This window comes from Astyanax mexicanus, chromosome 3 (assembly GCF_023375975.1).
Source record: "Astyanax mexicanus isolate ESR-SI-001 chromosome 3, AstMex3_surface, whole genome shotgun sequence".
NCBI lineage: Eukaryota > Metazoa > Chordata > Actinopteri > Characiformes > Acestrorhamphidae > Astyanax > Astyanax mexicanus.
This window is the reverse complement of record NC_064410.1, coordinates 53,559,264-53,574,168: the sequence shown is the minus strand read 5'-3', so window position 1 is coordinate 53,574,168 and position 14,905 is coordinate 53,559,264. Positions and strand designations below refer to the sequence as shown.

At 37.2% G+C, this 14,905-nt stretch overlaps 1 protein-coding gene across 1 annotated transcript; it reads left to right on the top strand.

Moving 5' to 3' along the window:
- Window positions 1–6,513: 6,513 nt before the first annotated feature.
- LOC103042995 (interactor protein for cytohesin exchange factors 1) lies at window positions 6,514–14,808 on the top strand. Its single transcript, XM_007247867.4, has 10 exons — window positions 6,514–7,104; window positions 8,058–8,135; window positions 8,682–8,714; window positions 9,817–9,903; window positions 11,045–11,142; window positions 12,255–12,451; window positions 12,549–12,653; window positions 13,388–13,456; window positions 14,391–14,441; window positions 14,523–14,808. Exons 1-10 carry the CDS (start codon window positions 7,030–7,032, stop codon window positions 14,612–14,614), a joined length of 885 nt encoding a protein of 294 aa, XP_007247929.2. The 5' UTR covers window positions 6,514–7,029; the 3' UTR covers window positions 14,615–14,808.
- The last annotated feature ends 97 nt before the right edge of the window (window positions 14,809–14,905 follow it).

The following is a 14,905-nucleotide window of genomic DNA, read 5'->3' as shown; positions in this document are numbered from 1 at the left end:
TCCTGTGTATGTTTGTTTACTCTTCATAATTACAAGATGTGGAAATATTGTATCTAGGTACTTTTTTTCATAATAAGTTTAAATCATTTACACTGACTTGTGAAAGGGAGAACAGCTACTATTTCTTAGCCAGTCTTGGTTTAGCACACTGGCAACAGTACTTTGCCACTTTAGATTAACTGCAATTGTGAGGACTGTATTATGCTGTGTAACCCAAGCCATATTTGCATGAAGTTCTTTAATATTACTGTACTGATATAATTTTCTTTAACTTTGTGACAGTTCTGTATCTCTCAGCTTGTCCAGAAAGCATGTGTAAAGTGTGTCCATAAGGTTTATAACATACTTCAAGCAAGCACACAAACACATGCAGTTAAAACTGCATGAACAATCCATAATTGGTTACCTGCCAGAGATCTTATCATTAAAGGCCAATCAGCTTACTACTTGTGCTGAGAGTGGAGGTGAGTCATCATGCTGTCGGGCAGGTCCCCCTCACTGTGGAGATCTGCGCATGAGCAGTAGCCATTACAAGTTGGAAAAAATCGCGGCTTGTGCTTTTTTTGAGCAAAATGTTACAAACTATTCATGAGAATAGTAATTTTGTCAGGTTTCATAAGCAATGTAACATATGTTGTTCAAATGCTATTTAGACCTTCAATTTAGAGTATTTTCAGTCTTGCATTAGAGCAGGGGTGTCCAAACTTTTTTTGTTGGGGGCCAGAAGGAGAAATATATTTGAAGTCACAACAAATAATGAAATATACCACTTTAAATAATACTTTTTTCCTGATTATTTCATTTACACACCATTTTACTTGACTTACTATCTTTATCTTTGACAGTGTTGTGTAAACTAAGATTTTTCAAATTGATGTTTAATTTCATGAGGTCTCTTAATATTAAACTCCTTGATTACGGCAACTTTTAGACTCTTTGGCCCGTTTTTCTGCGCTAGAAATGCGCACTCTCTCCGCTTTTAGACTCTTTGGCCCGTTTTTCTGCGCTAGAAATGCGCACTCTCTCCGCTTTTAGACTCTTTGGCCCGTTTTTCTGCGCTAGAAATGCGCACCCTCTCCGCTTTTAGGCTGTATTCGGAATGGCATACTACTATACTGCGTACTGCATACTGCACTAGTATGTACTGCATACTACACACTGCCCAGTATTTAGTATTCGGTACTGCAACACTTTTGATTGTAGTACCCTACACGGTCCCTGACACACCAATCAGTGCTCTGTAGTGCTCCGAATTCCTTAGAGTGAGTTGTAAACAGAAAGAACATGAAAAATGTCCTACCTTTTCATTATTAAAACTAATGAGATCTGCATACTGTCCAGAATAGCAATTGCTGCTTTTATTTTAGAGTTTAGCAGCTAACCCAATTCTAACAACCAATTAGCAGCAGCCCCCACAACCCAAGTATGTTCCAGTTATATTTAAATATGTTTTTCTATTTATTTTAGTAGATTACTATTTTCATCTATGTAAGTACCAACAAGAAGAAAACATTTAAACAAACTCTCATTCATATTTACACAATCTCAACACAAATCAAACAATTTTATTAATTTGTATTCAAATAATTCCCTTATTTAAAAGAAAAATATGTATTTAAACACAGGGAATTATTTATTAAATCAACAGAACGATTTATTAAACAAAGGTAATTATTTATTAAATAAAGAGAACGATTTATTAAAACTGAGGGAAATTTTTATTAAAGTAACAGAATAATTTATTAAAACTCAGGGAATAATTTACTGCATCAAGGAAAGTAATGGCTCACCGCTGTCGAGACCCTCCGCTGTCCCGGCCGCGGAAACCGCTCGGTCGCGGCAGCGGAGGGTCCCCGCCGCGGAGAACGCGCGGCCGCGGCAGCGTCCCGGCGGCGGACAGCGCTCGGCCGCGGCAGCGGAGGGGGCTCGACAGCGGTGAGCCAATACTTTCCAAAATAATTCCCTTAATTTAAAAATATATATATTTATAAAATTTAAAAATCTCTCGCACTCGCCTCCATCTTGTTTTTTTCTGAAGTGAGCTGGAGAAGCCAGTTGCAATGCATGTTGGGATGCAGTACACCGCGAAGATAGCTCCCCATGCACACTGCGAAATCGGAGCGGAGTAGTACACCATCCGGGTACCTGTAGTGCACTACAGATCCTCAGTTTGGTCACACACTGCGTACTGCATACTGGCTTTAGGCAGATTTAGTACGCGAGTAGTATGTAGTATGCCATTCCGAATACAGCCTTAGGCTGTATTCGGAATGGCATACTACTATACTGCGTACTGCATACTGCACTAGTATGTACTGCATACTACACACTGCCCAGTATGTAGTATTCGGTACTGTAACACTTTTGATTGTAGTACCCTACGCGGTCCTGCTGTGACACACCAGTCAGTGCTCTGTAGTGCTCTGAATTCCTCAGAGTGAGTTGTAAACAGAAAGAACATGAAAAATGTCCTACCTTTTCATTATTAAGACTAATGAGATCTGCATACTGTCCAGAACAGCAATTGCTGCTTTTATTTTAGAGTTTAATGTAAGTGCAGTTAACCCAATTCTAACAACCATTTAGCAGCAGCCCCCACAACCCAAGTATGTTCCAGTTAAATATGTTTTCCTATTTATTTTAGTAGATTACTATTTTCATCTATGTAAGTACCATCAAAAAGAAAACATTTAAACAAACTCTCATTCATATTTACACAATCTCAACAATAAAAGAAATGAGACACGTTGCACAAGTGAAACAATTTTATTAATTTGTATTCAAATCATTCCCTTATTTAAAAGAAAAATATGTAGTAAAACTGAGGGAATTATTTATTAAATCAAAAGAACGATTTTTTAAACAAAGGTAATTATTTATTAAATTAACAGAACGATTTATTGGAATTATTTATTAAATAAAGAGAACGATTTATTAAAACTGAGGGAATTATTTATTAAATCAACAGAACATTTTTTTAAACAAAGGTAATTATTTATTAAATTAACAGAACGATTTATTGGAATTATTTATTAAATAAAGAGAACGATTTATTAAAACTGAGGGAATTATTTATTAAATCAACAGAACATTTTTTTAAACAAAGGTAATTATTTATTAAATTAACAGAACGATTTATTGGAATTATTTATTAAATAAAGAGAACGATTTATTGGAATTATTTATTAAATAAAGAGAACGATTTATTAAAACTGAGAAAATTATTTATTAAATCAACAGAACGATTTTTTAAACAAAGGTAATTATTTATTAAATTAACAGAACGATTTATTGGAATTATTTATTAAATAAAGAGAACGATTTATTAAAACAGAGGGAATTATTTATTAAAGTAACAGAGTAATTTATTAAAACTGATGGACTTATTTATTAAAATAACAATCATTTATTAAAACTGAGGGAATTATGTATTAAAGTAACATAATAATTTATTAAAACTGAGGGAATTATTTATTAAAATAACAGAATAATTTATTAAAACTGAGGAAATTATTTATTAAAATAACAGAATAATTTATTAAAACTGTATGTTGCTGCACACTGCGGAGGGTCCCGGCCGCGGAGAGCGTTCGGCGCGGCAGCGGAGGGTCCCGGCCGCGGCGGAGAGCGCTCGGCCGCGGCAGCGGAGGGTCCCGGCCGCGGAGAGCGCTCGGCGCGGCAGCGGAGGGTCCCGGCCGCGGCGGAGAACGCGCGGCCGCGGCGGAGAACGCGCGGCCGCGGCGGAGAGCGCTCGGCCGCGGCAGCGGAGGGTCCCGGCCGCGGAGAGCGCGCGGCCGCGGCAGCGGAGGGGCTCGACAGCAGTGAGCCGATACTTTCCAAAATAATTCCCTTAATTTAAAAATATATATATTTCCATAATTTGAAAATCTCTCGCAATCGCCACCATCTTGTTTTTTTCTGAAGCGAGCTGGAGGAGCCAGCCGCAATGCATGTTGGGATGCAGTACAGCACGAAGACAGCTCTCCATGCACACTGCGAAATCGGAGCGGAGTAGTACACCATCCGGGTACCTGTAGTGCACTACAGATTCTCAGTTTGGTCGCATACTGCGTACTGCATACTGGCTTTAGGCAGATTTAGTACGCAAGTAGTATGTAGTATGCCATTCCGAATACAGCCTTAGACTCTTTTACTCCGTTTTTCTGCGCTAGAAATGCGCACCCTCTCCGCTTTTAGACTCTTTTACTCCGTTTTTCTGCGCTAGAAATGCGCACTCTCTCCGCTTTTAGACTCCTTTACTCCGTTTTTCTGCGCTAGAAATGCGCACCCTCTCCGCTTTTAGACTCTTTTACTCCGTTTTTCTGCGCTAGAAATGCGCACCCTCTCCGCTTTTAGACTCTTTTACTCCGTTTTTCTGCGCTAGAAATGCGCACCCTCTCCGCTTTTAGACTCTTTTACTCCGTTTTTCTGCGCTAGAAATGCGCACCCTCTCCGCTTTTAGACTCTTTTACTCCGTTTTTCTGCGCTAGAAATGCGCACTCTCTCCGCTTTTAGACTCCTTTACTCCGTTTTTCTGCGCTAGAAATGCGCACTCTCTCCGCTTTTAGACTCTTTTACTCCGTTTTTCTGCGCTAGAAATGCGCACTCTCTCCGCTTTTAGACTCTTTTATTCCGTTTTTCTGCGCTAGCGTTCAAACTATGAATCTCACATTATATGGCCGCTCCAAAAAAGGAAACGGGCCGCAAATGGCCCGCGGGCCGTAGTTTGGACACCCCTGCATTAGAGCAGTGGTTCCCAACCTATGGGTCGCCAAAGATCCACGATGGGTCGCGAAGCCCTCTTGATTTTAAGGGGTTTAATTTTAATACTATATATAGTCTAGGGCAGGGGTGTCAAACTCATTTTGGCCGAGGGCCACATTGGCATATTGGCTGTCCTCCGAGGGCCAGATGTAACTTATAAATGTAATAAAATGTAACCAAATGTAATATATGTAAATGAATGTAATTACTCCTTAATGTTAAATAACTCTCAATATATTATTTATTCAATCAAATATTACAGTTGCATGGAAAAAATGTTTGCTTGTTGCTCTATTAACATAAATCCTTTTAATTTGTCATGTCATGAAATCCAAAAACTCCATCAATCAAGAACCAAACTATACAAGTGAATAGAAATGACATCAAGTTATATTAACTTTGAAATTATTAACTGAAATAAGGCTTAATAAATATAAAATCAAAAATTGTGACTGTTAAGAACATAGCATTTCCTCAGATTTAGCAGTTCCTCATCCAACCACTAGTGGGAGCTGCAGCAGCAGCACCACAAGTCCGCAGTCTTTACTGAGTCAGAGCTACAGCCCGGCCACGGGCTACTGGGCTCAGCTCAGCCAGTCTGGATCGTTTTTAAAAATTTTAAGTTCTTCTGTGTATGAAATAAAGATTTTTGTAACCGAATATTACAGCTCTCTACAGTTCATCTTTCAGCCCAATCAGCTAACAGCAGCCGTTTAGAGCATGAGTCACTGCTGGGATTACATTATAAACAGGTCAGTTAGCGCGCTGCTAACCTCAGGAGTTTAGTGGACACACCACGGCTGCAAGGTTAGACTGTTGAAGGCTACTGAAGACTATTAAAGGCTATTGGAGGTTATTGAAAGGGTCATTGAGGGCAGAAATCAGTAAAGGCTGGTTAGATAAGTGATTCACGTCCTCGTACTTTGCTGCGGTGAAACTGCGACTAGCGCTGTCACAGTGATGTTTATTAACGTCATTAAAACTGATTTTGTCAGCTATTGTCTTATAAATATTTACACAGAACTTATATCTCTCCTAAAAAGCGTTTATTTTGGTCAGTAACACTCTTCGTAACACAAAAGGCATACCGGTCTTTCGCCTTGAAGCACAGCCGTCCGTCCGTCTGCATCAACTTCTCTTTTTCTGGACATTATGGGATAAACATTTATATGTCTCAATTCCACCCGCGAAGTTTCACCTTCCCTCCGGCAGGGTTTCCACATCAATGACTACACTGCCGTGTAGTGGCAGTAAGCCGTAACTTCGCGGGTAATACAATCGACAAGCATTGTGGGAAATGTATTTTTTGGTCAAAGAACGCTTCTGACTTATTTATTATAGACACTAAGATCTTACAAGCTCTCGCGGGCCACATAAAAAGACGTGGCGGGCCACATTTGGCCCGCGGGCCTTGTGTTTGACACATGTGGTCTAGGGTAAGCAAAATTCGCCGCGCTGCGCTCTCTCTGTCTCTCTCTCTCTCTCTCTCTCTCTCCGGCGGCGCGGAGCTGAATTCAGCGCGAGGCTGAATATAATAATATAAGAATATAAAACTCAGTTTAGTTAAATAAAATGAAAATGAGTGAGGGCCTGTAAAGTTAATCAATTATTGTCCAATATTTGGACAGGTTGAGGTTTTGGTGAGCTGTTTTACTGATTTGAAACTGAAACTGAAACTGATATTATTCTTTTTTTTTTATTTTTTTTTTATATAAATTATTTTTTATTCATTTTAAATAGTTGTATTATTTTATTGATCTAATTATTTTTTTCTTCATAAGATAAAAATTCCTTATGTTTTATGTATCAATCTTTCCTTTTTTACGTGTTTATTTTATTCATCTATAGTAAATGTCAGTTTTTATTTGTCATTTTGTAGGTCAAATGAAGTCTAGATTGTTCATGTGCCCCTGAAGGCCTTAATTTTCTGGATCGGGTGTGTGAGAATAAGAATAGAGGGAAGATGAACTCTGGAGTGTGGTAGATCTGTAGAGATGCCCATGCTTGTTTAGACAATGCCAAAGCTGATGATCTGAATCTGATCTTGTGTCAGATGGTGGTTCACTCAGTATATTGGGGTTGGGGTGTTGACATAATAATCCTGTATTGATAATAGCTCTTTCTCTGTGTTTAGTAAAACAGAAGTGTGAAATAGAGGGGGTTTATGTGATCCTGACGCAGAGCTTCTGAAACAGGAACCTCAGCCCTGTTTTTACAGAATGTGAGAAGAAAGCTCAGAAATGAGCCTCAGGACAGCAGGTAAACATGTCGACTGGAGAAGGTGGATTAGTTCTCACACCACTGTGCCAAGGCTTCCTGAAGAAAAGAAAAGACAAAATGGTAAGTGGTTTTTTTTTTATTAATTAGTCAATTAATTAATATATCAGTCAGCCTTTTTAAATTTGCCTTGATTGATAATATTGACTTTCATGTATCCCCTTACTCCAAATCCATTACATTTTATTTAGTACAGCTTTCAATTCTTCCCTATTACACCTTTCTTATCTTGTCTGGAGGTTGGTGATGTAAATCTGTTGGATAAAAAATGTGACTAGGCTAGTCACTACAGGTTTTTATGTGTCATGTTGTGTCCTTTGACTCCTAAAGCTAAAGAAACCCTGTATACCCTGTAAATGACTTTCTACATAAAATATTTAGATTTCAGACAGGCCCTGGCAGTTTCTGCCATGGAAAGAAAGAATCTATTAAACATTTATTTGTTAAATGTTCTTACTGTAAGCAATTTCTGTCAGACATTCATAACTGGCTATCAGTTAAAATGAATGATATAGCTACTTTTACTTGACATTTTTATTCTACATTTGCAACTAAAATACAAGCATTTCACATTTAGTTAATCTTATCATTTTGGGTAAATATCACGTACACTCTTGTGGAAAAACATGACACCCTCTTTCACCCTGTTTATACACGATTTCGCCTAAATACAGTTCTGAAAAAAATAAGAGACCACTTAAAAATGATAAGTTTCTTTGATTTTCCAAATTTAAAACCTCTAAAATATAATCAAGAGGAAGATGGATGACCACAAGCCATCAAACCAAGCTGAACTGCTTGAATTTTTGCACCAGGAGTGGCATGAAGTTATCCAAAAGCAGTGTGTAAGACTGATGGAGGAGAACATGCCAATTATTTTGGTTTATAGTCTTGTCACATCCAATACATGATTTATTGACTTTTCTTAAGCCTTTTATATGTATTAAAATAGTCTATCAAATGAACAAACCTTAAATCTCCGCAACAACTCTGCATTCTTTCTCTGACTCCATCAGAGGCTGAGGTGGGTGACCTACTGGTTCAAACTTCACAACACAACCCTGTTCTTCTACACCAAGAAAAATGGATCTACTGTAAGTACTACCTTACACACTTTTAAATGAACATTATTACATATTTAGAGTGCTGGATTATTGACCCATAATTTGCCATTGAACTCATCAGTTATTGCAAAAGAAGGCCAACTTCTGTTGAATATGGTTCAATTTATATAAGCAATAAAACGAAAAAACATTCAAACGTGTACATACATTTTATAGACATGGCTGACCCAGGCTTTTAAAGGCTAGGATATGTGAAGAAATGTATTGTTTTGTACCAAAGGCTACAAGTACTATGATAATATAGGATGTAACTTAATTAGAATAAATAATGCAATATTGCTTAATTAGGTTGCCTGTACTTTGTATTAATTGGTTTATATGATTAAAATAAACGTATCCTAATGTCAAGTTTGTTAAAAATAAGTATAATGCAGATAATCAATAGCAGATGTTCTGTATTATGTATTTAATGAAGTTTAATTACAGGGATACTGTTGTTTTTAGTTTAGAGCTAAATAAAACAATCACACTCTTTATATGAAAATGTGACCCATATTTTTGTTCATTTTTCTGCAGTTGGATCTTAGAGGAAAGTATTACCTGTTTGAGGTAAGACAACCCCCTTAGTGTTTCGTACTTTGTGGCAATTGTTGACAAAAAGTTGATGCATTTTTGTCTTCTAAAACAGAGATATGAATCATACTCATACACACAATCGGGACAACTATCAAAAGCTTTAAAAATGTACTGTGTTTAGGGAAGAAGGTAATACAATGAGTGGATCACCATGGGGAGATCCAAAGATCTCTCTAAGTCCTTTAGATGGAGGGTTGTGGAAGCAGATGATTTACAAAATAATGCAAAACAATTTACACTCTATTTCCAGACTTAGATGAGCAGCGGGGGCTCAGTAGTTAAAGTACTTGTTTATTGACAAGGTTGTGTGTTCCATATTCAGGTTTAACAAGCTACCACTGCGGGGGCCTTGAGTAAAGCCCTTTATCCTCGCTGCTCTGGGTACATCAGAACATCATTGTATCAGGGTGTCCTTAACATTTACCTTACAAATTTCTATACATTAGAAACTGTTTGCCAAAATACAAATGAATGTTTGCCATAAATTGCTTATTGAATGCCGTCAAACGTTTGGACAGGCCTTTTCCCATTTTGAGTTTTCTTTCTTTTATGATTTTACAAGATATTAAATCTATACAGAAACACATTAATTATTTTGAAACCAAAACATGTTAAACAAAACAGACTATGTTTTATACTTTAGATTCTTCTAAGTAGCACATTTATCTTTGAGGACAGATTTGTACACTCTTGGTATTTTAATCTCAGTGTGTTCATGAGGGAGAGTCACCTGGAATAGTTTTCTTTTTATTTCAGTAATTAGAAATTCATATATTATGTTTTACAGACAGAGTGAAGTCAAGTCAATTTATATTAAATCCAAAGTCAGTGCTGTGTCTACCAGGAGATTTTACAGCACTTCATGCTTTCCTCTGCTGACAATTTTAATGGAGATGCAGATTTAATTTTCCTGCAGGACTTGGCACACTGCCAAAAGTACCAATTGGTCTATATAATATTCTCATTTTTGGAGGTGGGTTACATGACTTTAGTTTGTATGTGCTGTATGTAGTTTGTTAGGTCAGTGGTTTGTGAGGAATTATATTGTTTTTTTTTTTTTGTTGTTGTTTTCCAGGTTGAATCCGTGCAGGAGGTGATGCGGACTGAGAACAAGCGCTACCTTTTTGAACTCACGATGAAAAACGGGAAGAGGAAAGTTCTGGTAGGTTCTGCTCTGCTCCACTCAGGACTGTGTTTACTGGGTCTGATTGAGGATGTGGCCGGATGTCACCCACCAACATAAACATCGTCTAAGTCTGCTTTCAGGCCTCGGCAACAAACACCTCTATTGACTATTGTCTCAAAAAAAACAGGAACCCAGTCAGATTTTGGCTCATCGCATCTTGGCCAACTGCAGCGTGAATGTTCTCCATTGTGTCTCTCTCACGCTGGGATTCTAAAATGACATTTTAAAGCACAAGTGCTGAACTGTGCTTCTTGGCTTGTCTAGTGTGGCCAAATTGGCATATTATAGCAGATTCGAACCAGTTTAAGCCTGCGACAGCATGGAAATGCTCACACCTGTAGTTGTGAGTTGTGAGGTGTTATCTTGTGAGTGAGGTTAAACCTGTGTGCTTAAGGCACAGGTGTTTAACATTCCTCGATCCACAGTGTCACCTTAATATCAGTAATACACCATAGAAGGCATTACCACTAGGGCTGCACTATATTGTAAAAAATTAACATTTAACAAATGTTGCAATATATATTGTCAGCGTGAATTCAACTGTAACTGGAAATATCTGCGCAAAACTGTGTTGGACTGATGTGCACAGATTTTGACACATGCCCAACCATCATGGTGCTATTTGTTTGCTTTTTTTTTTTTGCAAAATAATAATTCACACTGTTCTCATTTCCCATTATATATCTACTAGAGACAGATTATATCTGTTCAGTATCATTTATTCTACTTGGATATCCTGGATATATGGAGATACGTGGAGGGCATTATTATTATCATCACATTCTGGATCATTGACTTCTGTTAAAAATCTGATAAAATTCTTGGATTTTTCAAAATTCTCAGTTAGAGGTGTGCCATATCATATTGTATGCAATAATAAAATGTATTTTTCATTTTGTTGCAGTAGTGTATTCTTGAAATCATTTTTTAAATTCAGTGTTTTGTCATATCACCAAGAGTATCGTTACCATAAAAATACCATTAAATATTGTGATATTATTTTAGAGCCATATCGCCCACCCCTAGTGTGCACAATTGAATACCTGTGTCATCGATGGCTGTAGATAAATTTACATAGTGATTTCCTAATTCCTTCCCATTTTAATCTGACCCACAGGCTGCAGACACAGCAGATCTCAGACAAGAGTGGATTTGCCAGCTTCTGAAAGCCATGAACCATTCCAGCCTTCACACCACTCAGCTGACCTCTGACAGGTACTTCTTGTCACCCTCAGCTTCATTTTATCACAGAAACAATATAAACAATATAAAGAACAACCAGATTTACTTTACGTCACAAATTGGAAAAAACTGCAACATTTTTAGACTTATTTTAGTCCCCTGTGAATATTTAAATGAAAAATCAGCTTAGCTGGGAGGTAGTTTGCTCAGTCAAACATTATTGTATTATAATATTATAGGAAATACAAACATTTATATCAAAGCAGTGGTTTTGCATCACTGTGTTCATTAAAACATCCCCAACGCTTTCCTCATGGGAGTGTATTATTTATAAGTCTAGTATTATTTATAGTTCTCATCATATCGACATTTGGTTTGGTAAATCAGAGCTTAAAGGGGATATATTACACATTATGCAGAACTCACTTTTTTGTGTGCTTTTGTATTTCCACTTGGGTCTTGACTGCCTCTAAAAACACTCCAAGAACAAAAAAATCCAATCCATCCATTCCTTTTTTTGTGAACCAACTGAAAGGCTTTGGTGTCAGGAATCCTATGCTTCTATAAGCCATTTGGATTCCCTGTCACCACTCTTCACCTGTAAACCCCCACTAGAGCCCCACCCACTAGATCAGTTAAAAAATGCCAGGTTGAGCACCTCCGGCAGTACACAGAAGGATTTGCCAGCAGACTTCGTCAGAGGGAGGGATCTGTACCTACTGTTTATGGCAAGTCAGTGGATGAGATCTCTTTTTTTTATGTGCAAAAAACTTTATGAATATGTTTTGTATATACCATAGACCTATGCTAACTTAAAAAGAGGAGTATTTTGTCCCCTTTAATGATAGTAAATAAGCTAAGCTACTGATGGCATTAAATACGTCCTCTGGGGTGCTGGCAAGGGGCATCTGGAATCAATATTTGTTCTTCAGTCTAGCTCATACAATCTCAATAAGGGATCTCAAAATAAGAAATTGTTTTATTTTTTTTACTTTTACAGTAAAATCTCTTTTACTTCAGATAGAAATTATTATATTAATGTGCTTAGGTCCCTGAAAATGCCCAAAAAATATGCATATTTCTTTATCTCAGTTTATCTGTAGCCTTTATCATCTAATTATTATTGTTGATGTTTGTGTGAGCAGGTTTCGTGAGAGTTTTTCAGATCATGAACAGAGAGCTGATTCCAACCCGTGCAGCAGCAGAAGCAGCTTCAGCTCAACCTCAGAGAGCAGCAGTTTCAGAAGGCCTAACTCCAACATGTCTGACTATCTGTGGTCCAGCAGCACCAGCTCTCAGACTGCTTCCCATCACACTCCCCAGCGCTTTTCCACTTCTCAGGGTAAAGCTCTTACTCAGCCTCCTGGTCCTCCAGTTTATTGGAGCTTTATTTGGAGAGAACTGTTTCTCATCTGATTTTTTTTACCTCTTGACCACAGATATGACCAGCCTTGGGATCAGTCAGCATCCAGAGGATGAAGTGGAGCATAAGATGGAGGAGATTAAACTGGAGAGTGATTATGACGTCCTGCCTGCTCCAAAATGTTGGTTTGGTTTATCTCACAGTCTGTTACAGTCATTTAACATGCATTCTGTATCAAAAAAGACACATTCATCCACAAAATCTTATTTTCTATTCTAGTTGTTGTTGAAATGGTTAATAACCTTAGAAGACATTTAAAATATAAAGAAACCAGTCTAATATTTGTATTTTCCTGAGGAAGTGTATATACATACACTACATTACCAAAAGTATTCACTCACCTGTCTTTGTGCACATATTAACATCATATTGACCACCCTTTGCACTCTTCTAAAAAGGCTTTTCACAAGGTTTAGGAGTGTGTTTATGGGAATGTATGACCATTCTTCCAGAAGCTCATTTGTAAGGTCAGACTCTAATGGTGTTTTATTGGTGACTCTAATGGTGACTCTAAGGTGTTTTATTGCGTTGAGGTCAGGATTCTTTGCAGGACAGTCAAGTTATTCCACATCAAACTCATCCATGTCTTTATGGACCTTGCTTTGTGCACTGGTGCACAGTCCTTGTAGAACACGAAGGGGCTATAATAGCACTGACGGTTGACTGTGGAATAGTTAGTAGTGAGAAAATTACAACTGTATTCACTGGCGTTCTATGAGCTCCTGAAAGACACCCATTCTTTCACTGATATTTGTAGATGCAGTCTGCATATCTAGATCTTTGGACATTGTTTGCAACTCATGTTTAGTTCTAAACCACATGCCTAATCTGTGTTGTGCACATGTATGTTTGCAGCACTGAATTATGAAGAAGCCATTTATGATACGCCTCCATCCAACCGGCGAGCCAGCGGCAGAAATCACGGTGAGTGTTCAACATCTCTGATCTTCTGTTCTTCACTTTTTATCATTAATGAATCAAGTCTTTTTTAGTTTTGTTTAAAATGGTATTATAATTCAAAAATACTTATAAGGTTTCTTATTATTGTCCTTAACAATGCCTTTGACCTAGCAATAACAAACTGTTTTAAATGTCATTAACAAAGTACATTTTTATTTTTGATAGACATTTTTTCCCATTTACCCCAAAGCTTTTTAAATACATTTATTCTTATATTTTCCATGATATAAATCTCCTAAGTTACTACTGTTCATTCTATCTCATCTGTTGTTTCTGGTAAACGCTTTCCTACTGGCTGTTACGAGCACAGACATTAAATATCTACTGAGTCTGTCCTGTATCAGGGTGCATATAGCCTAAAAATGTATTAGTAGTTTTAAACAGAGGTGGATGAGTTCTGCATTGTGAGTATTGGTTCTTTCAAAAGTTGTTTCTTCCAGGTTTAAAGCTCATTCTTTCTTTAGTTTAAATATGATTTGATTTTTTTTGACAACAGTTTTGTATGGAAGCTTAAGCTTTTTCCTATATATATATTTTAAATTTTAGGTGGTGGGAGTGGGCTTCTGTAGTTTTATACCTTTTTTTAGAACTTCAAACAGATATTTCAACTGTTTGTATTTTGCATGTTTACTATGGGACTGGTGTGTAACAATGTACAACTACTTTTCTTGTAATCTACATCCCCTCTTATATTAAGATATGCTGAATATATACTCATTTATATTGAGTTTTACATTTTTTTAAATACAAATCTGTTTCAATCTTTCAGTCTACTTCCTTGCCACTATGACAGTTTTAGTACTTAGCACTGTATAATTATTTGAATTGTCTGGTTATGGATATGGAACCAGTAAGATAAGTAAGTACAGAACTTGACCTTTTGCACTTCATATTTCAGAAATGACTGAAAGCATCTATGATGTCCCGAAGTCCATATTTATGAGAGCAGGTGAGTGAAAATCTAAGTGTGCAAGTACCGTATGATATAGTATCTTGCATGGTTGTTAATGTGGTGTGTTTGTCCCTACAGATGGTGATGAGAGGCCTGCCAGTGGAGGGCTGCTTATAGATATGATGGCCTGTCTTGGGGAGAGACTCAGTGATCTGGGGCAGAGCAGCTAGCTGCACCAAGAGTCAGCTGTTAACTCTAGAGCATCATCTGGACATATCCGGTTACAATACTAACCAGCAAGACTTTGTTTGTGAATTAATGTGAATATTATTTTTCTTTACAGTATTATTTGTAACATTTTATAATAAGGATCACAAATAACAGAACCTACAACAGTAATAAACATTGTTAAACGGTTACTCAATGAATTATTGACACTAGTTGACAATCATTTCTCATTTTCTACTTTTAAATGTCTTAAATGAATTAAGACATTTGTTAAACATTTTTAATGATTGTCT